This window comes from Medicago sativa, chromosome 2 (assembly GCF_051527215.1).
Source record: "Medicago sativa cultivar Bolivia chromosome 2, Bolivia_mono, whole genome shotgun sequence".
NCBI lineage: Eukaryota > Viridiplantae > Streptophyta > Magnoliopsida > Fabales > Fabaceae > Medicago > Medicago sativa.
This window is the reverse complement of record NC_140750.1, coordinates 64534201-64558535: the sequence shown is the minus strand read 5'-3', so window position 1 is coordinate 64558535 and position 24335 is coordinate 64534201. Positions and strand designations below refer to the sequence as shown.

Here is a 24335-nt window from a genome sequence, read left to right as displayed (position 1 = left end):
TTAGCCCGCCCAATGGAAAAACGACGTAATGGCGGGGCAGTGGGTTGGCTCGTCAAGGCCAATTTTAAAAATCTAGTTTTTTTTTTGCCCAATCTTACTTTTTTTTTTCCTTTTTTATTCGCAGATTAGTAACATTGCAAGTATATGGTTCATAACATACACATCCTTCTTTTCATCTTTGCTACAAGTATATATTGGAATTCTTTTGTTTTATGGGTTACAATTTGTTTATATTTGTTCATACTATAATCAAAAGAGAACAAATCAGAGACAAATGTTTGTTGAAATTCATGATGGTTGTTACTTGTTAGGTTGTTAATGTTATTAATTGCATAATATGTGAATATAATTTTTTTTTGACGAGTCAACCCGCCGGTCCACTGAAGGACGAGGCGGGATATATGGAAGTTTCGACCACCTATCTAAATTAGTGTGTCTCGTAATTAGACATGTTAATCGCGAGGTTGGTCCAAATGAAACAGACCGACCCACTTTGTCATCTCTAACCATAAAATAAAAATACGTAAAAAAAAATTGACACCAAATTAAATAAAAAAAGGGCAACCCGGTGCACTAAAGCTCCCGCATACGCAGGGTCGGGAAGGGTCCCACCATTTTTGGTTTTTGACACCAAATTAAATAAACATAAAAAATTCAAATTGGGTTACAAATGTAGAAAGTCTAATTAGAAAAGTATACCTAATGTTTAACCAAATTTGAACTGTTTTTTTATTTTTATTTTACAGCCAAATTTGAACTGTTATTCACCAAGAATCACTACATATATATACCCTATATTAATATACTTTCAACACCGAATAATAAAGATTTGACATCTCTTAATTTCTGCATGCATATCCGGCAGAGCCTGTGCTAGCTGTTTAACTGTTTATATGCACTGTAATTACTAGATGTAGCTATGTTGACATATAATCAACAATCACTATGATGATCACCAAAAACTGAAATTATTCAATTAATTATATCTGACTTTTGGAAGAAAAGAAAGAGAGTTGATTCATTATGAATTCATGAATTCAAACTTTTGAACCCTCTTTTGAACTTGTATAATGCATGTGACTTAATTAATTTCTTCGCACGACTGTGCATATGATTCATACATGCATAAACGAGTGAAAATGACACTGTAGTTTGAGAGAATGCGGCGCAATAGATTATTAGATTTTGTCAAAAAAGAAAAAGTAGTTTGAAATTATTTAACTCAACAAAATTCCTCAATTACGTGATGTCACTCCATCTTTATCTATTGTTTGGTAACATAAATAAGCTAGCTTATAGCTTGTTGGACTAGCTTATAAGCTTGTTTTGATAGAATGAGATGTGTTTGGTAAAAAGCTTTTTTCACTAGCTTATAGCGTTTTTTAAGAAGCTAATCCAAATAGTTTTTTAGCTTATAGCTTATAGCTTTTTATACTATCTTCCAATTTTAACCTTTTCTTAATTTTATTTTATTTTATTATAATAAAGAAAACTACCCACGATCTTATTAAACTAACCATGATTTACCATGTTGGCTTTTTAAATTTTCTTGTTCACTTTTTGCGCTGTTCTATACTTAGTAATTAGGATTTATCCCTATTTCTTTGTAATGACATAGTAACATACCAGACTTCTATCAGATTGCTATTTTTTTTGAAAGAAAATATTACTGATTATATAGGTTTGTCAATGTACAATTGCTCGTTACTAAAAAAAATGTACAATTGCTAATAATTTATAAAATATATAATTTTATATAAAATTTACAATAAATAAATTGTGAAGCAAGTTTAGTTAAATTAAATTCATAAAAATAAAATAAAAATTGTTAAATAAAAAAAGACGCTTCAATTCATAAATACATTTATAATTTTGGAGATGAAAATAATTTAAAATATATTTAAAAATAAATGCATTAAGTAATAAAAATTATATACATGATATTAAAAAAATTAAACAAACATGTCCTTTTATGTCATTTTATAGTTATCAGTCACTTCAACAGCTAATTTTACCAAACACTTTTAATTTTAATAAGCTAACTTTTCAGCTATAAGCTATCAGCTATCAGTCATCAGCTAAAAGCTAGCTTTCCAGCTATCAGCTAGCTTATCAGCTATCAGCTAGCTTATAGCTTAATTTTACCAGACACACCCGAAATAGCTTCTCAGAAAAAGCTATAAGCTCATGAGAAAAGCTTGTTACCAAACACATCATGTTTTGATCCAACAAGCTTATAAGCTAATTCGACAGACTATAAGTTAGTTTCTCGTCGTTACCAAACATAGCTTCTGTCCCTTTTCTTTTGACCATCAAACATAATCGAAAATTAGTTTGAGAGCTAGCTAGTTAACCACAATTGAAGAATTAAGATACATGTTGAAGAATTAGCAAATAAATAATGTGACCTAAAAATTGAAGAATGTTAATTTCACCACTAAGTAAATACAACGAAAGATACATGATTCAAGAATGTGTATCTTCATTGTTGTTGGTTTATTAGTGGACCTTGGAGCCCAACCTACAATTCTAAGCACTCATTAGCAACTAACCAAATGATAATTTCTTTTTCTACTCTCCGTACTTCTTGCACACCCTCCACATTTTCAATTTCCTCCTCTTCTGTATTATATAATCCGAATAAAAAATACGTTCTGAATTATATAATCTAAATTGTACAATTATATATGTAGTGCTCAACCACTTTCTCTGACTTCGCATTTTCGAAATTGAACCTGAAAACATTAAAAATAAATAAATTTGAATCTCTTATCATTGTGTCAATTTTCAACTAAAATTTGTTGAATCTTTCAAATTAAAGACATTTCAGACAACTACACAAGATGTTAGTATACATTTTATCAAATATTTGTGGTTTGATTGAAATTTTTTGTGGTTTACTGATGTTTTTCATCATATATAATCTAAAATGAATTCATCAAGTCAGTTTATATAATCTAAAATAGGATCAAATTTGCTATATTTTTTTCCTGCCTTTCATGTTTTAGTATGTATGTCTTCAAGTTATATGATATGACAAAGATTCCATTATTATGAAGAAGAAAACAAAGTTTGTTACTCGTCATCTTTTTCCTTATCCGGTGAAGATGAACTCATCATTACGTTATATAGAGAGATTAGATCAAAAAAAGGAAAGTACGAGATTTAAGGGATCTTTCCCGATTGCCTCGTCTAATAAAGGTAATTATCCATGTGGTGTGGGACCACCCTCCACATTGCTAGTCTTTCCTTTGGCGTTTCTTTCATCGACTCGTCCAGATGAAAATAAAGATGCAGCGCTGCCAGAAGGTATACCTTAGTGTGGGTTTTCTCCGTCATGCACATTATGCATTTGTTTTTCTTTTTGCTTTTGTTGAATTGACTTTTGGTCCCTCCTTTAAAGTAAACTCGTATGTAGAATTCATATTTTTGAATGAAATTTTGCAGAAAAATTCATAATATTATAAGAATCTCTCCCAAAAAAAAATAGAAGTTTTTAACAAAACATGAATTTAATATGAATTTTTATATTTTTGAAGGTTAAAAATTCATATTTAATTTGTGTTTTGTTAAAAAATTCTAATTTTTTTTGGGATTTTTTTACAATATTTTACACATTTCTGCACAATTTCATTTCAAAATACAAAAATTAACTTCAAAATAGGGACCAAAAGTAGTGATTGAAAATTTTATAGGGACTAAAAGTTGAAGAAATTTTTTAGAGGGACTAAAACGAAAAGTTGGTATATTTATAGGGATCAAAAACACATTTAACCCTATTATTATATGATGTTCTATTTTCTCACATTTTATTCTTTTTTGTTATATTATGTTTAGAAAGTGTGTATGTTGCAAAATCTTGTGAATCCCTTGTTCGGATTATACAAATCATAACAATAGTTTATCCATTCACTTTATAAAATATGAAACTCGTCAACATAGTAATATCTAGTATGAGTAAAAACTTGTGGAGTGAGGGTTCAATACAATTCAGATAATGTAATCAAAACCAGTCAAATATAAGTTTTTTCGTGGCCTGTAATACACATTCAGTTTTCATGGTCCACAATGCACAAATACTATAAATTGGTGTGTTAGTTTAATTACAATCCACACCACAAAAGCATGAGCATTTATTCATTAGAAGAAAACACTAACGTAGTTGCAGTTTACTACAAGGGGGAACCCAATATGTTTAGGATTCATATGGATATTACACTGTGTGACTTCAGGATCAACTTGAGCAAATAGATTATTGTCTCAACCATGGCTACACAAGAAGGGTGAACAATGTTAAATATCCTTGTATGTCGATCGACTCATATGAGTGTGTTCAGTTCATCCATATGAAACTCCAGAATGACGACGACGTAAGAACCATATTCTTTATATTGGTCAGTATAGTTCGAAGGGACTGGTCAAGTTAGACGCTACCTTGACGAGATTTTTTCATGCTATTCGGGAAAGTTTGATCGACTCAATACTTGTGAACATATCAGGATGTGCATAGATGAACCCGATGAAGAAATTAGTTTGGTTTATCCAAAACACACATCAAAATATATAATCTAAACGGAGATAAAATGAGGATTTTGGAGGAAGCATGAGATGATTGAAAGGTGGGATAAGAAGTTCTCCCACCCAACCCACCTGTGCCTTTTTTTGGTGGTGAATCCAACCACACGTTTCTAGCAATGTTTCTTTGTTTTTCATCAAAAAAAAATAGGTTTCTTTGTTTTTGTCATTGATTCTTTTTCCTTTATAATACTATTTTCGTTTATAAAGTCCCATAAATAAAGAAAGAATACCGTATAGAAATCAATATACGATTTTATCTAAGGCAATAGGTCATTTAGTCCCCTAATTAATTTCCAATTTTCATTTTAGTCCCGTAACTAATAAAATCCACGCTTCGGTCCTTCAATAATACGTCCGTCAGTCAAATTGGTCCCTTTCGTTAGTTTTTTAACGTTTAATATTTTTGATTTAATTTTAACCATTCGATTGCATGTCCATTGTATTTAATAGTGAACCCTCTGCACCTAATTTTTTTCACTTTTCAATCTTCCCTCTTCTTGCTCGGATCTTCATCACCAGGAAAAAAAATTCCCTCTTCTTCACCTATCAAACCAATCAAACAACTTTTAATTTTAATCTACAATTTTAATTTTATCTCATTCATTCATATGTTAATTTACAGCACAAGGATTCTCCAACTTTTCATCCATCCCTCTCATTTTCCAAGCAATCAAACAAAAACTTTCAAATCCCTTTCCCTTGCTTTTCGCTTCTGGGTTTTTCTTTCCATTTTTCTCCTTCTGGTTTTCCAACTTAAATCTCTTCCTCCACGTTCTCCCGCCGGCGGCGAAAACGTCATAACCCAGAAGCTTACCACCACCACCGGAGAAAACCTCAATTCACAGACTGTTTCTCTCTATGTCGCTAACGCAGTTTTCTTCGGTTTCTTCTTCTTCGTCGCGTATTTTCTCCTCCACCGTTGGCATGAGAAGATCCGTACTGAAACTTTTGTTCTTGTCGTCACAGTCTCCAAAACCGCCGCCATCGATTCTCTTGTAGCATCCGCCGTTTACCTTCTAGGTTACTTCTCACGCTAAAGAAGAATCACGAAAACCACGACCGTGTCCAGCAGCACTTGTCGACACCAGCGTAAACCAACCCCCGGCAACGGTAACTCCACTTGTAGCTCCGGTGAAGATCTATGACGTTGTAGCGGTGAATCTCTCATCGGAAGACGAGGAAATTGCAAAATCAGTAGTCACCGGTTCAATTCCGTCGTATTCTTTAGAATCTAGACTAGCAGACTGTCGTAAATTCAGAGGTGCAAACAATAACTAGAAAATCTCTATAAGGTTTACCGTTGGAAGATTTCGATTACGATTCGATATTGAGATAATGTTGTGAGATGCCGATAGGGTTTGTTCAAATTCCGGTCAGTTGTTTCATTTTGATTTTTTTTTTAATTTGGTGTTGTGCATGGTGATAAGGATGATGAAATTGTCATGTTGGATCTGGTTAGAAGAGAAGAGAAGCTTGTGATGTTGGATTTGATTTGACAGAAGGGATTTGAATGGAAAGGATGAAGAGGAGAAGGGATTCGAATGGGAAAGAAGAGATTCAAATGAAAAGTTGTGTAATGAAATTTTAGATGATTGTGAGTTTCAGTTTTTTATTTTTATTTTCTGGGTATGTTGATGAAGATGAATGAAGAACATGATGAATTTGATAAAGAAGAGGAATGAAGAAGATGAAGAAAGGAAAGAATAATTAGTTGTTGATGGTTCACCGTATGATACAATAGACATCTGTGATCCAACGGTTCCTGTTTTCAAAAATAGATCAAATGGTTAAAATTAAAAAATTAATAATGTCTTTGGTAGACCACTTACAATGTTGGTCCATCTTAGACATTTGGGGTTAAAATTAACGGAACATGGCCAATTTGACTGACGGACGTATAATTGAAGGACCGAAACGTGGGTTTTATTAGTTATGGGACCAAAATGAAAATTGGAAATTAATTAGAGGACCAAATGACCTATTAAACCTTTATCTAACTATGATCAAATCGGTGGTTCAAGCATTTCCTACGTGTGTGATGAATTGTTTTCTACTTCCATGAGTTTATGTGAGCATACTAAAAGCATGATTAGTAAGTTTTGGTTGTGTAGCAAACAAGATGAACATATAATATGGAGTAAATGGGAGATGAGCTTTAGATCATTCTATGACCTTAACCTTGCAAAGTTGTCTAAACGATGGTGGGATGTCATGTATAATGACTATTTGTTGATCTCACAATGTTTTAAAGCAAAGTATTTTCTTAGGAGCAATTTATTGAGATCTTCAATTGGTTATAATTTGAGAAGTAATTTGCAAGTTCGCTTGGATGTTATTGAGAAAATTAGAATTTAGAGAGTCGAGAATGGTCATCTAATTAAGGGTTAATATGTCTTTACCCCCTGTAATTTGGACGAGTTCCGGTTTTCCCCCCTGTAAAAAATTTTGTTAAGATTCCGACCCTGAAATTTGAAGATTCCGTCGAAATCACACCTGGTCGAATCTGGCACACGCCAGGTGCTGACGTGGTGCACCACGTCACCTTTTTTATGATGATGTGGCACGCTGACAGTATAATTATTTTTATTTTTTTAATAAAAAATTTTTTTTTTTAAAAAAATTTTAAAAAAATTTTTTTAATGTTTTTTTTAAAAGAATAAAAAAAACAAAAAAATTCTTAACAAATAAAAAAAATACCGAAAAAATTAATAAAAATGAAAACAAAAATCTGGAAAATTTTTAAAATAAAAAATAAAATCTGGAAAAATTAAAAAAATTAAAACATTTTGGAAAAAATTAATAAATTTCGAAAAATTTATATTTCCAGATTTTTTTCAATACCGGAAAAATGAAAAAAAAAATATTTTTTTTCTTCGGAAAGTACTTGTCATTCAACCGTATAACATGATTTATATATCAGTGTCAATCAATATACATTGTATCCTGTTATTCGGACATGGTTTTTATAAATATGATTAATCTTCAAATTTTTGAAAATGACCAATCTTGAAATTTTTGAAAAAAGATTTAATCATATTTACAAAAACTAAATTTTCGAAAAAAAAAAGATAAAAAAAATATGGTATTTGAGTCAAACATAATTCATATTTTTTTCGAAAAACATACAAACTGCTCAAAACATTTTGTATGTTAGTGTCTACTAGTTTCAATGGTATTTGAGTCAAACATAATTCATATTTGTTCTACTATTTAAATATTTTTTTCTAAAATTCATATTTTTTTTTCGAAAATTTAGTTTTTGTAAATATGATTAATCTTTTTTCATAAATTTCAAGATTGATCATTTTCAAAAATTTGAAGATTAATCATATTTATAAAAACCATGTTCGAATAACAGGATACAATGTATATTGATTGACACCGGTATATAAATCATGTTATACGGTTATAAAAACCATGTTTGAATAACAGGATACAATGTATATTGATTGACACCGGTATATAAATCATGTTATACGGTTGAATGATAAGTACTTTCCGAAAAAAATGAATTTTTTTTTCATTTTTCCGGTATTGAAAAAAATCTGGAAATATGAATTTTTCGAAATTTATTAATTTTTTCCAGAATGTTTTCATTTTTTAATTTTTCCAGATTTTATTTTTTATTTTTAAAATTTTCCAGATTTTTGTTTTCATTTTTATTAATTTTACCAAATTTTTTAAATTTTTTCGGTATTTTTTTTATTTGTTAAGAATTTTTTTTTATTCTTTTAAAAAAAATATTAAAATAAAAAATGCCACGTGTACCATTTAAAAAAAATAAAAAATAAAAAAATTATACAGTCAGCGTGCCACGTCATCATAAAAAGGTGACGTGGCGCGCCACGTCAGCACTTGGCGTGTGCCAGATTCGACCAGAGGTGATTTCGACGGAATCTTCAAATTTCAGGGTCGGAATCTTAACAAAATTTTTTACAAGGGGAAAACCGGAACTCGCCCAAATTACAGGGGGGTAAAGACATATTAACCCTCTAATTAATGTAATTGATGACAATCGAGTTCTTTATCAAAATAACCGTAAGACTTGGTCTCCTAAGCCTCCCAAATGTGATATTATGTCTGTCTCAGATCTCATGCATCATGATATCCACTATCTTTATCCCAGTTACAAGATGAGTTTGTATGGGGTGCTTCATGATCTACTATTTTTTTTTTCTATGAAGAGCTCATGTCATTTCTTAAAAGTAAGGGGTTAAGTAGCAACGTCCTATAAACCAGGGAATGATATTGATCAACAAGTGTGGAAAACGTTGCATAAAATAAAAATTATTCGAATACATGACCATTTTTCCTGGAGGATTTTACATGCAAAAGTACCAGTAAAAAATTACCTTTTTAAAAGAAGAATTAGTTATGATCCATTGTGTGTTTTTGGTAAACATCATAACGAGAAAATTGTACACATCTTTATGATGTGTTATTGGTCAAAGCTAATATGGTTTTCTCCCCCTTTAGATATGGTATTTAATTCACACAATCTCATATATGTATCTTTTCAGGAGTGGTTGGAAAAAAAATGTTTTGAAATATGATGCGCTAGAAATAAAAAATGCTTTGAGAGCACTAATGTTGATTTGACTACCATTGTTCAAAAGACATAAAGATCTATTGTTAATTTTAATAGTGTTGGTGTGGTGTTGTTGGAGACGCTGAGTGGACGTCCAAATCTGCCTGAATCTAATGGTTGGAGAATGGCTAGCAAATTAAGTTTCTCTCTCATCATTGTTGAGATGGACTACCTTGCAATGGTTAATATGATCATATTCAAGAAGGTTCACAACCTCCACCTGCTTCCCCTCCTACTTGAAACTTTATCTCTTATAGATCGACCAAACTGGAATTATGAGATCAAACATATTTGCTAAGAAGTCAGTCATTGTGTTGACCGTCTTTCAAATCTATGTCATGGTGACAAACTTGATTTGTTAGAGTTTCCATCTCTTATCCTTTATTTTCGCTACTTTTTTATGATTGTAGATAGACCTCTTTTCCCCCACATTGTTCCCTAACTTTCATTGTAATTTCAGTTTTTCATCGAAAAAAGGGAAAACTATACATTTTGTCACAATATCATGATCCTCCACTTAATAACTCTTAAATGAGATGATAATAGATCCCTTCCATCTTAACTGAATGCACTGAGTTTAAATCCAGCCGTAAGAATACAACATTGTTAAATCACTTAAGAGGGAGCTTTGCCACTCTTAGAGATTTTATCCGACTCGATGGATTAGTCATTGTAGTTGTATGCAGACCAGAGATACCCGTTCACAAAAAAAAATATACTATCATCGTCTCACATAAGTCACTTCTGAACAATGTTACTCTCATATTTAATGTAGAAAACTATTTTAAATATAGTTTTGGTCCCCCTGCTTTGGAAAAACTGCAACGTTGCTCCCTCTGTTTCTAATTACACGATTTAGGTCTCCAGGTACAAATTTTAGACCAATTCATGATTTTGACCATCCAAATTGATCGAAAATATAATGATTTTTACATGCATAATTGTCATATTTGGTTTAAAATCATGCTATTAGTGAGGCAGACACTTTTTCATTAAACCAATTTTGAGATTTGACGAAATAGACACGAAGATATATTTCAAATTTTGAAGAAAGATACTTTGGCTTCAGTTAACACTATACACTCTTATCATTCTTCAATGGTCCATGTGCTCAGTCCCACTAACAAACATCATGTGACTTGTCAAGTTCGCTGGAATCTCCCTAAAGGATATATTAAAGTGAATGTGGACGACTCTTCTTTTGGTAATCATGATAATCCAGGTTTTGGAGGCCTCAAAGAAACAATATGAGAATTTGGGTTCAATTTTTTTTTGGATCTTGTGGTAGAACGTCAAATTTATTGGCTAAACTTTTGGCTATTTAGAAAGACCTTGAAATGGCTTGAGATCTTGGTTATCCATCTATCATCATGAAACTTGATTCTCGGTCAACTTCGGATCTGATCGCTGATACTAACAAGCATGATTTTCATCCCCATGCAAACTTACTTTCCCTTATTAGAAAGCTCTCTTATCTTCCTTGGATAGTCTTTTTTACTCGTACCTTCCGAGAAGACAACCCATATGCTATTCGATTGGTTAAATTTAATGCTATTAATATCAATCATTTTTTCCTGTCCCTTATTTTCCTTTTAATAAAAAAATTGATAGAAAATAATTTCTAATTTCTAAAATTATGAAAACCTTTCTATCAAAGAAATAATAATTTTTTTATCATTCCTTCAAAAAAAAAAAATACTTTTTATCACAATTTCTAAAATTATGAAAATCTTTCCATCAAAAAATAATATTTTTTTCTTGACAAAATAAAAAAAAATAACATATGAAAATCTATTTTTATTTTATCATTAAAAAAAAAAAAATTCAAGACAAAGTTTGTTCTTCGATCGTTGAAGGAACCTCCAAACTGCAACACAACACACTCTTCTCTGTCTCTCAAATTCATCAACAGATCCATCAATCAACCCTAAACCATTGGTAAGTTTCAATCTCAATTTCCCCAATCTTATGCTTCAAGATATTCATTCAAATGCTTCTATCAAATCTCGATTTCTTTGTTGTTGTTTCGCTCTCCCTTTCTATCGCACTGTTTCGTTTTGTTGGCTAGTCAATTTTGCTTTTTGCACCCTCCCACCTAACTTCTCATACCTGTTATGCTTTGTTTTCAGTCTAAAGTTTCACCTTTTTTTATGGGTTTTTATTGTTTCATTTACTTTGATACGAATTTGTGTTGCTTTTGAATTGGGGTTGTGCAATTGTGTAAAAAGTTTGGATTTTTGGATTGGTTTTGTTATGTTGCTCGTAAGTGTGATGTTTTGAATTCAACTTCATTCTGTATTATATTTCTATGATGGGTTTTGATTCTTTCATTTAATTTCTTCAGAAATTGTGTTGCTTGTGAAATGGGGTTGTGCAATTTGTGTAAAAGTTCGTATTTTTTTTTTTGTTTGTTTAATTTCGTTATGTTGCGTGCAAGTTCTGTTTTGAAAATTTGTATATTTTGAATGAAAAAGTCTGTTTTTTATTTTAATTTTGATGGATTGAATTTGGAGAGTGTTGGGGGAGTTGAAGATGTTTGAATTTCACTTTAAGCTCATGGTTGTTTGGTGTTTCAGATGTGTATGAGGCATTAACGAGTTGCTGTTAAAAATGGAGGATCTAGCAGGTCTAGTTGAGGCAACAGGAACGAGATTCACTTCGTTGGAGCTTATTGGACAGGGTTCATTTGGCGATGTATATAAAGGGTAAGTGTTAGTTTTAGAACTGGTTTCATGTTCCCTGCAAAATCAAAATGCCTTCGAGTGTTGACAATAAATCAAAAGAGTAGATCTAGGTGCACATTGGCAATACAATTGGGTAGTTAGCAGTTCTTGATGTAAGACTTTCTGTATTGTTGATTCTGACGGTGGAATATTGAGAATTCAATTATTACGGGGATAAAGTTTTTAGGTTTGTTCTTTCAGAAGTCCATCTGATATTATGAAATGATATAATGTGTATGAAATCTGCAAATGCTAGTGTAAATATAGAACCTTTAGAGGATGCAAACTGTCATTACAAATCATATGCATCAAACTTAGTTAAATGAACTTTGTCCTTGGATCTCAAAGAGGCTTGTGAGAACATCTTGAATCTGATCACTAGAATTGATAAACTCAATTGGTATTTACTTAGCAAGAACTTGTTCCGTGATAAATAGTGACTATTAATTGCTATGTTTGGATCTTATATGAAAGACTGGGTTTGATGCAATGTGGATAGTTACATGATTATCACAGTCCATTTTCATTTGATCAGTATTTCCAAACCTCAACTCGTAATGTAATTTTGTTCCCTGTGTAAGCTTAGAAGTAACCAGTGTTATTACTATTCGGGCCCAACATTGGATCGAGCGGCCACATTTTGCTTTTCATTGTTCCAGATAACCACCAAAGGCACAACAGTCCCTTAAACACAAAGGCGTGTTTGTATACAACAACATATTGCAGCCTCAATTAAGATAGGAATTTTTTCTCTAAGCTACTCTATTTTGTCGAGTTGTACACATTGATCGATGTAAGATGTCATGAGTGGACAGACATGACACAAATCTGTGGGAGAAATATTCTTTTGCATTGTCACTCCTCAAAATCTTAATTGATTTCTCATTCTCCAATTGATTTGAATTTTAGTCTAGAAAGACTTGAATATGGAAAGTAATTTAGAAAGGTGTGTTAGGGTTTTATCACTGTGACTTACTCAGGCAAATAAGTTATTGAATTACTTGAGAAACCCCAAAGCGCAACATATCATACAAGGAAACTAAGGAAGCAAATTATATGAGAGCTTATATACAAATAAAGCTTAATATATATATATATATATATATATATATATATATATATATATATATAGTACTAAATAGATTATGTTATCCCTATATAGGAGGTACTCTCTGACACTTGGATTTTGCAAACTGAAACCTAATGTGCAGAGTGCAGTTTTTAAAGTTGTGTTAGTTTTCATATATGACAATAGAATTTTGCTTGCAAGGATGCCAGAAAATAATATACTCTATCAAGTTTGAAGATATTGTTTATAGAGCACTTTCAAGAAGAAAATAGTAATAAAAGAATACATTAGAGGAACTTCCAAAAATATATTTGTTTTTTTTTGTTAGTTGTCTTTGTAATACCAAATATGTAAAACTATCTGTTCTAAAGAACTAGTTTTTGTTCTCCAAATCTCTCTATTTACTGGCCTTAAGTTAGACATGGACAATGAGTTGTTTATCGATTTGTCATACTATCTTATTTTCAGGTTTGACAAGGAGCTCAACAAAGAAGTTGCCATCAAAGTGATTGATTTGGAAGAATCGTAAGTTTGTTGTCCCCCTTCTATTATTTTCAAGAACATTCCAATTCAAGGAACTGAAGTATTGGCCACATTAGGGGCGCTGACCAATTTTATAGGAGCATTTGATAAAAGAATTTTCTCCCGTCATATATTCGATTATACCTTAATGAAGTAGTTCTAACTTCTTACGATTGTGTTCCAGTGATGTGGTAAGGGATCATTGTTGATAGGATCCAGTTTACTTACTTTACCGAAGGGTATCCAACACCCTTAAAAAATGAAGATAAGTAAAATAAGAATATCTGCAGGAGTTGTTTGGGTATTTTATTTTTAAATTTAATGGAGTTGTGCTGTCTTTAAAAAGGAGTGATGTTCTGCATCATTCTCCCTTTGACATTTAGTTGAAAACCAGATAGCACAATCTAAAAGTTCTTTCACCTAAAATTTTCCCATATCCTGCTCTCCTCGTCTTCTTTTGTAAACTGCAAGTGGAAGAAGTGAAATATGTTGAGGTTGGGCTAAGAAACATTTTGACTCAACTACATAAAGGATTAGGACACTGGGTCAGTAGGCAAAAGTCTGGTAATGAAATTTGAAGTTAGTCAAATGGGCATTGAAAATTCAAGGTGCTTGATTTGCGCCTTAACAAACAATCTTCGTCTGCAATGTAAATTAGAAGGAATGTTACCATTCAGACTGTGTAGGACTTCATATGCATGGAGTTAGAGTCTGACTTTAGAGCTCTTATCTTGATTAAAAGTATCTAATGCATACAGATATTATCATCATTAGGCTCCAATATCTACATGTGAGGAGTGATGTATAATTTGGCATCCATACAATAGGTACTGCGATGTAGTAGCAATTTTCTGATCCTCATGTATCCATTGAATTTATTGAACTTTATTGATGGAGCATGGAAGTCTTTTATATCATCAGTCTACTATGTACATTTCATGTTAGGTATGAAGTTTTGAACAAATAGCAAAGCATGTGGGCCTCATTTTGTAATGAGTCTATAAGTTTGACATTCTGTGAGTACATTTTTGTAGTTAGGCTCATAGTTGTATTTCATGCTTACTACTTTCTAATTTGTATTTCCTTTCACTTCGGCCCTTTACAGAGAAGATGACATTGACGATATTCAGAAGGTATAATCATCTTATGGGATTCCTTGTGGCTTCACAGTTGATGCACCCAAATGATTAAATTTTTCATATCAATTCATTTTTTTCAGGAAATTTCTGTTCTGTCACAATGTCGATGTCCATACATTACCGAGTATTATGGTTCTTTTCTCAATCAAACGAAACTATGGATAATAATGGAATATATGGCTGGCGGCTCTGTTGCTGACCTAGTAGGTTACTTCTATTTATTTCTTCTATCCTTTCACTTGCTCAGTAATGCTTCTATTTGTGAAACTTCCCCTGCTTGTCCTTAAACAATGTGTAATTCAATTTAATTCCACGTGTGTTATAAAAGAAAAACAATTCTGTGACTGAGAAGATTACCGGGAGAAGGGTGGAAATCCTTGGAAAAAATGCTTTACACCAAAAGAGGACAAATAAACAATCTAGAGAGAAAATTGTTACATGAATTCTTAGAGCACAATTACTGTCAGGACAAAATGGTTACAACTTGAAGTGGATGTATAGACATTCAGGCTGAATGCTCAGGGAAAATGTCAATGGCGAGCACTTAGTGCTCCATTTTGGACTAAAGGTTCAGACTCCATTGGGAGTTTAAGGGAAGGGGATTGGCTACCCTATCGCGTCTTATATGGACTTGACCAAAGAAATAATATGCGTAAAACTGGATTGTAACGATGCATATTTCAATAAAAATTTAGATGTTTTAGTTATATCTCCTTATCTATGGTACCATATATGTTTTAAGTATAAAAACCTTGACATTGTCAACGGCAATAGAATTTAGGGTTAAATGCACTTTTACCCCTTGCCATTTGAGCGATTTTCGGTTTACCCCCCTATAATATATTTTTTTGGATTACAACCTTGTAATTTAAAGATTCTTCTCTTTTAGACCTTTGTGGCATCAATTTACAGAATTAAAGGCACTTTTGCCCCCTGTCATTTGGGTGAATTTTGGTTTACCCTCTGCCACATCATTTGTTTTGTACAGTCAAATGCTCTGAAGGTCTAAAAGCAAAGAATCTTTAAATTACAAGGCTGGAATCCCAATTATTTTGTTTGTACAGGGGGGTAAATCAGAAGAACTGGAAGCCTTCATTACCGCGGCCTTCATTACCGAGGTCTTTTGTTTATAAAGGCTTATATTATTTAAAATGGTGACATATATTGTGTAGTATTAGACCCTTACGCACTCAAAACATCAGTAATGGAGGCCTCCACTTCTTTTGAGAAATGGAGAGGATCCTTACCGTTTTTAAGGGTCTTTTTTTTGTGTGCCACTATTCATCTTTTTCTACATGTGTTAACATCAATTTTCAGTATGGCTGTATGGTGTTTGTTTGCTATTCTATGGAGTTAATGCTGGTTTTGCTTCTGTAGCTCCAATCAGGTCCTCCCCTAGATGAAATGTCAATTGCTTACATTCTTCGTGACTTGTTGCATGCTGTCGATTACCTACACAGCGAAGGAAAAATCCATAGAGACATTAAAGGTATTTTTAAAGTTTCTTTTCTTTCTTCCATATGCAGTGACAAAATTATAGGGTTTAGGCATAGGATGACGACTTAGAATAATAATAGCATGTTTGGATATGAGTTGTGCAAGGTTTTCTCGCGTTCCAAAGTTATATGGACATGATAATATCAAATCTATGAATTGTAAATTCAAGTAGATGTGCATTTTCATCTTGTTTTAATGGTTTTTTAAACATGCACTAAAATCATCTTGATATTTGTGTGAATGATGTGATTTAAACGACAAAGAACCGAGTTCTATTTGTACTTATAAAAGACTACTAATGATAATTAAATAAGGATACAAATAAAAAAAATATATAAAAAGAAATATAGAAATTATTCGTTAGAGTTCTTCTATACTACTTGTTACTATAAACTATTCAAAGATATAAGTAGTTCTTATAAAGCTTAGGCCGTGCTCACCTTACACACTAATTTTGTGGGGTTTAGTTAGACCTATCGCCAAAATTTTAAAATGGTATCTTAGCCTATCTTGATCTGTTAGTTGGCCATGATCTGTTTTATTATACCTGCACTTTTTTTTTTTGTCAAAAAAAAAATGTCCTTCGTGTGAGAGGGTGTCAAGATCAGGTTATTCCACCCGTATTAGTCCATGCTTCTGATGTCTAATCCTAAGCGTGAGGGGGTGTGTTGAAGGTCCCACATCGATTAGAGATATGACCTAAGTTGTGCATGTAAGGCTTGGGTAATCCTCACTTTAGAAGTCAGTTTTCTGGGGTTAAGTTGGATTCAAACCCAAATTCTAGAAACAACAGTTTACACACGCGCACCCACACCCACACACACACACACACTAATAGAAGACTATTAATCCTAATTAAATAAAACAAAAAAACAAAATCTGAAAAATTAAGGATAATGGAAACTATTACCAAGAGATGATTTAAGATACTCTAAACTATTTGAAGATATAAATATGATATTATAAGATATCCTCTGGATATTTAACATAGTTCTGTAGTCATGGAAATATTTTTTTTTACATATTTACATTTAACTTTGTAATTGACATTATTTACATATCTATTATGCAGCTGCAAACATTTTATTGTCAGAGAATGGTGATGTAAAGGTATGCTGTACTCTGAAAGAGTTTATAATTCCTATTTGTTTATTTCATATGACTTAAAAAGTGATGCACATAATAACCTTGTGTAAAAAATGTCACCAGGTTGCAGATTTTGGTGTTTCTGCACAGTTGACAAGGACTATATCAAGGAGAAAGGTAAACACATTTCATCAAGGTTAAACCATTTATCAATTTAACATGGATGGGTTATTGATATAATATTTATTTGTTGCATCTAAATTTAAACTTACGTCTGTTATTTTATAATTTATCATCTCGCTCTTAACCTCCTCTCAAGAGCACAATAGTGCCTTTTTCAATTGGGTAATCTAATCAATGTATAGACTCACCAAGTGAAAGAAATGTGGTGCTAAGTATTTCGTGTCTTGGTGTGATATGAGTTCAGAAAACTGAATGTCAAATTGCTGGTTTATTATTAATAGATCTAAATTTTTGTCATTACTAGAACAAGCAAGTGCATCGAATGCTTTCTACAACGAAAAATATGTGGAACTGGAATCTAAATTATTATTTTCGTCTTTGACTGGATATTCTAATATATTTGATAACAACAGACATTTGTAGGAACACCATTCTGGATGGCGCCTGAGGTTATTCAGAACTCAGAGGGATATAATGAGAAGGTTGTAATATAGTATTCAACTACTCTTTTGTTATCTTATTCTTTGGTTCTGTGCTTCCATTTTTATTTTGTCATTGTGCCCTAAATTCATTTTTTACCCTAAGAATCATCTCTGTGATTCTGTATATGCAGGCAGATATCTGGTCTCTGGGGATCACTGCAATTGAGATGGCAAAGGGGGAGCCTCCACTTGCTGATCTTCATCCCATGAGGGTGCTATTCATCATACCCCGAGAAAATCCTCCACAGGTTGTGTTCTTCGATATCAGACAAATCATTATTTTGTTTTGAACTATCTGAAGCCAACAAAGTGTTCTTAGTGGAGATGTTTGGAAATATTTCTGTTTTTATCTCATGTTTTAACACTGGATTCTGTCTCAAATATTATTGCAATTTGTTTTCGTCATTTCTTTTATAAATATTTGAAAACACTATACAAAATGAAAACAAATGAAATTTTCTAATTATTAGTGAAAATAGGAAATGAAAACAAATGGTTGACATTTAATATCCTTTTCTACAGCTAGATGAGCATTTTTCTCGCCCCATGAAAGAATTCGTTTCATCATGTTTGAAGAAGGTTCCGGCTGAGGCAAGTGTCTGTGCTTTCCATACACCTGCTACTGTTTTCTTTGTTTCTCTTGACAATACTTGTAGTTCTCATATATTTGTTATTGAACAGGTTCTTTTTTATGTTTTAATTTGAGAAAAATGTTCAATTTTGTCAATTGTGTGAGAACATCCAATTTTATTTTATCATGCTTTGTCTGGAACATCTTTTTATTGAGAAAAGCTCCATAAGAAATATTAATTAAATTATTTAGCTTTTGATTTCTATAGTTTGCATCCTAATTTAACAAGAACAAAGATACTAGAATTATTGACCCTGTTGAAATTTCTCACTATTATCTTGAAGCGGTGGATTATTTAGTTTCCTTAATTAAAGGCTTTTTTAAACTAGGCTTGATTTGGAACTGTTGAAGTTGTTTCATCTATATCAATCTCTTAATTTCTCTCTTGTAATGGTTTCAATTCCAGAGGCCAAGTGCTAAGGAACTTCTCAAAGACCGTTTTATTCGGAATGCTAGGAAGAGTCCAAAGCTTTTGGAAAGAATAAGGTGTGAGTTATTGATAAATATCTTGCTATATTTAGTTAAAAATTTTCTACTCTTTTTTGCTTTTAGCTGCTTTTTTCTTCTCTTCGTTGTATTTATCCTGAAGTTAGTGTATCTTAGAAAAATAAATGCTGAGATCTTAAAGTAACATCTGAAATCCTTTATCTTTTAAAAAAAAAAAAAATCTGAAATCCTTTTCACCGTGCGTTTTTAGCAAATTTTTTCATTTGAAATTTATAATATTATTTCCCAGCTCGTGGTTTGACAAGATCATGCCTTGTGGTTTCACAGTAGAGAGCGTCCAAAATACCAAATTAAGGAAGACCTGGAGGCATCTAGAAATGGCGCAAGAGGGATGGGTGAGGCATCGAGTACTATGAAGGTAGCAAGAGATTCTAGAGTTGAAGAAATTAGTCGACCCAGGTTGGTTGTGATTGTTGGCTACTGGTTTTTCATTTTGAAAATTGTTTTTCTTTTGTTAACAGTTTGTAATTTACAGCAGTCAGGGTAAAACCTTGAAAAGTTCTGAATGGGACTTTAGCATTGGTGAATCGGAGGGTACTGGAACCATTCGAAATGCTTCGCGGCCACCTCAGTCTAGAGATAAGAAAACCGACGTTTCATATAATCAGCTTACCCAAAGAAAAGCTCTAGACGCTGGCTATCAAGGGGGATATGGCAATAGAAGTGCACCCAATCAATCACTTGAAAGTTCCTTAGGAAAAGATCCTAGAGCTCCATACCATCACGAGCATCCGGATAATCAGTTTGAAGATGTAATTGATTCTTACTATGAATATCTGTCTTTGTTACAGAAAATGAACTTAATGAATTGAATGATATATTGAGTAGCCATATCTCTAAAGAGGAACCTCGAGGTGTTTTTGGTATTTACAAAATATTGGATATATTTATATTTTTTCATCCTATATTGCTACCCATTTTATCTGAAATAAACAACAACTTAAATGTCTTTGGTTTTATAATCATTAAAGGAGTTCACCTTGTCAAACCGTATGTAAAATGCATTCTGAAATATTGATTTTGCAGGATGAATTATCTGGGAATGGATCTGGAACTGTTGTTGTACGGTCTCCCAAAGGATCAAGGCCATCTGTGTTTCGTGACCATAGCTCGCAGGTAGTGCTCAAGCTGAGTTACTCTGATAAGAAACTGATCATTTGTGCAGTCAATGTGAATTTTAATCCATTGTTGTCTAGCAGCATCAGATTCTGTGTCCATCCTTTGTCGCCACCAAACGATTTATTAGCATACACTAAAAATGATTAAAATGTCTGTGGTGGTATAATCACATAGAGATTTCCTCTTTGGATCTTAAGTGAATGAGTTGTTTCAGTCATAAATTAAAGATGGATTTCATACGAACTCGATGAAGTTTCATTTTAAACAACCATAAAATGTTTTGATCTTCTGAAATCTTCAATTTACAGGATGAATTGTCTGAGAATGGATCAGGAACTGTTGTTATTCGATCTCCGAAAGGATCAAAGCCATCTGTGTTTCGTGATCAGAGCTCCCAGGTAGCATTCAAGCTGAGTAACTCTGATAAGAAACTGATTTTTCATCTTTGCAGTCACTTATTGAGAATTTTAATGCAATGTAGTCCAGCAGCAGTTATGCTTCTTTCGATGATTCTACGAGTGGAACCGTTGTTTTGCGTAGCCAACATGATGATTCTGATTCTCCACGGACTCCAAGGTCCCGACTAGGACTTCATGACAGAAACTCAAATGCCTCCCTTGAAGACAGTGCTGCAAACCTAGCTGAGGTTCTCTTCTTCTGTAATATATAAGTTGTGATTTCACTTGTGAGTTGATCAATGTGCGGCATGATGAGCCTTTTCCCCCTCCAACATTTCTTGCATGAGTTTGTTTCCACGATGCATTTGGTTTATTCAAAGAACAGTTACCATTGCATTTTCCCATTTTATATATTTGCTAGTTTACCCACACAATTTGTAGGGTATATTTGCTTCTTAATCCACTTTTTAAGCACCCTTTTTACTTTTTCTTGTGCATATTTAGCCATTTATTATTACAGGAGACACATGTTTGTGATTACTTGGTCAAATTGGTATTTCTTATAAATAACACGTTCTTACCCTTTCGTCTCTACAGGCTAAGGCTGCTATCCAAGGAGGTCGAAAAGTGAATGCTCGGGAAAGACATTCCCGGGGGAAAATCAATAGCGATATACAGGAAAGCAAAAGAGACCAAATGACCAGCAGCACTGATTCTTCCAGGTACTTCTATAGCAATAATGGTTAAATAAAATTCATTTGATGAAATAAAGTTTTGACTGTAAATTATTAAGGAACATTTTGTTTCCAGATCATATCGTGAATATATTGATGCACAAAGGGGCATGTCAAAATCGCATTATGCCAGCGATGATGAAGAAAGTGCTAGAATATTATCATCGTCAGCGCCGTTATCAGTCTTACTCATTCCTTCATTAAAAGAGGTGAAGCCATACGTATATTTGATCCTTATTATTTCCAACTGTATGTTAGAACAAACTTGTGTTGTGCCTTCCTCTCGTTCTAAATTAGCTTGCTATGCCAAGTAGAGCATCTTGCACTGTACTTTGGTTTCTTTCAGACAATATTTTGTTTTGTTTGATTCTGGACTGTTCTAAATTATCGTTACATCTATTGTAAATGATAAGGATTTAATTTATTGGAAATGAAGTGAGTATGATGCACCAACACTATTAACTATACATTTAAAGTTGACTACCATTACTATTTAATAAAATATGATGATTTTTACGTGATGGTTTTTTACACACGCATACTTTTTATATCATGAATGTAAACATAAATTAAAAAGAAAGAATAGATTAAATCATGAGGGAACTTATGTTTTCCTTGGGTTGGGGTACTGAGAATTGGACACATAAATTTTTATATGATAAGATGGAAGGTTTTGTATGCTTCAACAACTAAGAGTATGAATAGAATCTTTTCTAATCTGTTATTATTTGTTGTAGCATGTTTGTGTTGGTTGCTTAGGCCATTGCTAATGTTTTTGTTTGCTATATAGGCCATTGCTGACGATCCAGAAGGGCCAATTGTGCGGGCAGTTATCAATTCTTTAATAAATATGGAGGGCACAAAGCCTAGATCCTCTGATGTTCTTGTCAAAAAATTGCTTCAGAGATTAGCAAGGTTTGCCTTCTACTAATTTATATTACACAAACCAATTTTAGCGAAAACGAAAGTATCTCTCTCATTCGCTTGTATGTGCAGTTCAAAGGAAGATTCATTGAAAGACCTGCAAGGATTGGCAAGTCAACTATTCAGCAAGGCCAAGTCAACCGAAGAAACCCAAAATGCAGAGGCTGATAACCGAAGGAAACAACATAGCAAGGAACCTCATCCAAATAGCAACTTAAGCCCACTTGCAAGATTTCTTCTATCAAGGTTCTTGTAGTTACCATTTTTCCCTTTGAATAGTTTTACTATAAATTGTAAATTATATGGCTTGGAGCATGCCTGTGAATAATATTGATTCTTTGTTTCACAGATGGCAAGGCCAAACCTCACGGGATCTAAACCAATCTTGAGCCAAGTTAGAAGTTACTATTTTGTCATTTTTGTGTGTGGTTTATTTTGATGCATTTATTTTGATTAAATGTACATATATATCATTATAAGAAATTGCTTTTCAATTTTCTATTAGTATTATTGTTAATCAAATTGATTTTCTTTTTTATTTTTTATCTTTCATAGTGATAGTGATTAGTGACAGTAGTGCTGTATAATTAAGGTTTTCTCACAGTAACATACAAATTGTAACAGACTTCATTGATTCTTATATTCCAATAGTTTTCTCTTTGGGTATGGGAGAACAATTTAATGCATAAATCACCCCTTTCTCCCCATTATTTATCAGTTCACAGGTTTTTGTTCAATACTTTTTTACAAAAAATGAATTTCACATAGTCTATATAAAATACAAATCAAGACTAAAAGTGAGTACTTTTTTTAGGGACTAAACTTGAAGAATTTCACATATGAAATTCAAACAAAGAGAAATGAAGAAAGGGACTCCACTGTTTAGGAACCTAAACAACAGGATCTTCATCCTCCCTTCAAGACAGCACCCAGCCTCTCTCCCAAATTAATAAAATTTGCATTCTTGACCCTAAATTATGTAATTTTCTCTTTGTTAACTAACTATTATAGGAATTCCTTGTTTAATTTTTTCAAATAATTGCATCAACTATTAGAGATCAAGTCATTAGCTGTGGAAGGTTTAAGATTTATTGGACAAGTTCTGCAAGTTTAATGCTTTTCTGCACTGTTCTTCTTAAGAGAGAGATGAAGGGAAAGAAAAAAAAGATAAATGACATGTGAAACATCACTCATCAAACTGTTCACATAACTCATCCACAGTGGGGAGATAGGAAACACTCTCCCAACCTAGTCTGAGCCTCTCCTTGATACTTTGGTTAACTACAAGTAAATAAATAATTGTATAAATCAATTTAAGATGTGTTTAAATAAATTTAAACAATGTAGCAAATTATACTAGATGCCACCAATAAATTATTATTTTCTCGTTAATTCATGCCTTCTGTCGATATGGTTAATGCAACATAGATTAAAATAAACATGAAAGATTCTTCTTGGTGCTTGAACAAGGTAGGAAAATTTGCAGATATGAATTATCATTTATCTCTTTCTTTAATCTGATCTAAATTGCTTAATTGTATATTCCTAGATAGCAAGAAATCCAAAACCAGATGCAGAACAAGGGCTATAAAACAAATGTATTTGGCCTTGATAACCGTGTTATCAAACAATTTATTAAAAGTTTTAAACAATTATTTTCTTCAATTGATACACAGCATTTCGATGATGAAGACAAAACATTGAAACCTCAGGTGCATAGAACAATGACAGATAAACAAATACTAATAAATCAATCAATTTTGTATTTCTGATTTTATTAATTTTGATTTTGAAAATCTTAGTATATGATGTCTTTTCTAAGTAAATTTTTTATATTTTTAAAGACCTTAGGTTTAATGGTCTAACCAATTGAACTGGCTATGCTATGTGGCCATTGCCAAAAATAAAAAAAATTTAGAACTTGAATTGGTGGGGTGCGCCAAGCCAATGCTATAGTGCAACGCATTAGCGACACATGAGAAGCCGAGTAGCAAGCTACTGCAATGACCTCTCCCCCTCAAAAAAGTAATTTAATATCGTGTGAACCATTGGTCCACATATCAGATATTAAACTGATAAGAACAGATACTACACTTGATCTTAGCCAAAAGGCCGAGAAAGGTATGAGTTGAAAGAAAGATTAGCTGCTGCTTTT

The 24335-nt window shown here is 32.5% G+C and overlaps 1 protein-coding gene, 1 non-coding gene and 1 pseudogene across 7 annotated transcripts; 2 read left to right on the top strand and 1 right to left on the bottom strand.

The window, feature by feature from the left end:
* Positions 1-5186: 5186 nt before the first annotated feature.
* On the top strand, positions 5187-6167 carry LOC146949681 (3-hydroxy-3-methylglutaryl coenzyme A reductase 1-like; annotated as a pseudogene).
* Positions 6168-11004: 4837 nt separating this feature from the next.
* Positions 11005-22870, top strand: LOC146949680 (uncharacterized). Of its 6 annotated transcripts, none has more exons than XR_015027355.1 (22): positions 11005-11104; positions 11743-11871; positions 13427-13483; positions 14586-14613; positions 14700-14822; positions 15997-16108; positions 17189-17226; positions 17326-17379; positions 17799-17867; positions 17999-18115; positions 18390-18458; positions 18905-18984; positions 19273-19404; positions 19484-19757; positions 20032-20121; positions 20433-20522; positions 20606-20770; positions 21120-21244; positions 21316-21465; positions 22047-22171; positions 22253-22426; positions 22530-22870. XR_015027355.1 is itself a non-coding variant. In XM_085745622.1 (22 exons), the coding sequence occupies exons 2-22, from the start codon at positions 11777-11779 to the stop codon at positions 22567-22569; spliced, it is 2190 nt and encodes a 729-aa protein (XP_085601748.1). In that variant the 5' UTR covers positions 11005-11104; positions 11743-11776; the 3' UTR covers positions 22570-22870. The 6 variants fall into 6 exon arrangements, 4 of the variants coding, with proteins under 4 accessions (XP_085601748.1, XP_085601745.1, XP_085601749.1 ...); XR_015027354.1 differs by having other exon boundaries at positions 19481-19757; XM_085745622.1 differs by having other exon boundaries at positions 21333-21465.
* Positions 22871-24109: 1239 nt separating this feature from the next.
* On the bottom strand, positions 24110-24305 carry LOC146949679 (U2 spliceosomal RNA). The gene has a single exon (XR_015029371.1). It is a non-coding gene; the product is annotated as a U2 spliceosomal RNA (small nuclear RNA).
* Between the last annotated feature and the right edge of the window lie 30 nt (positions 24306-24335).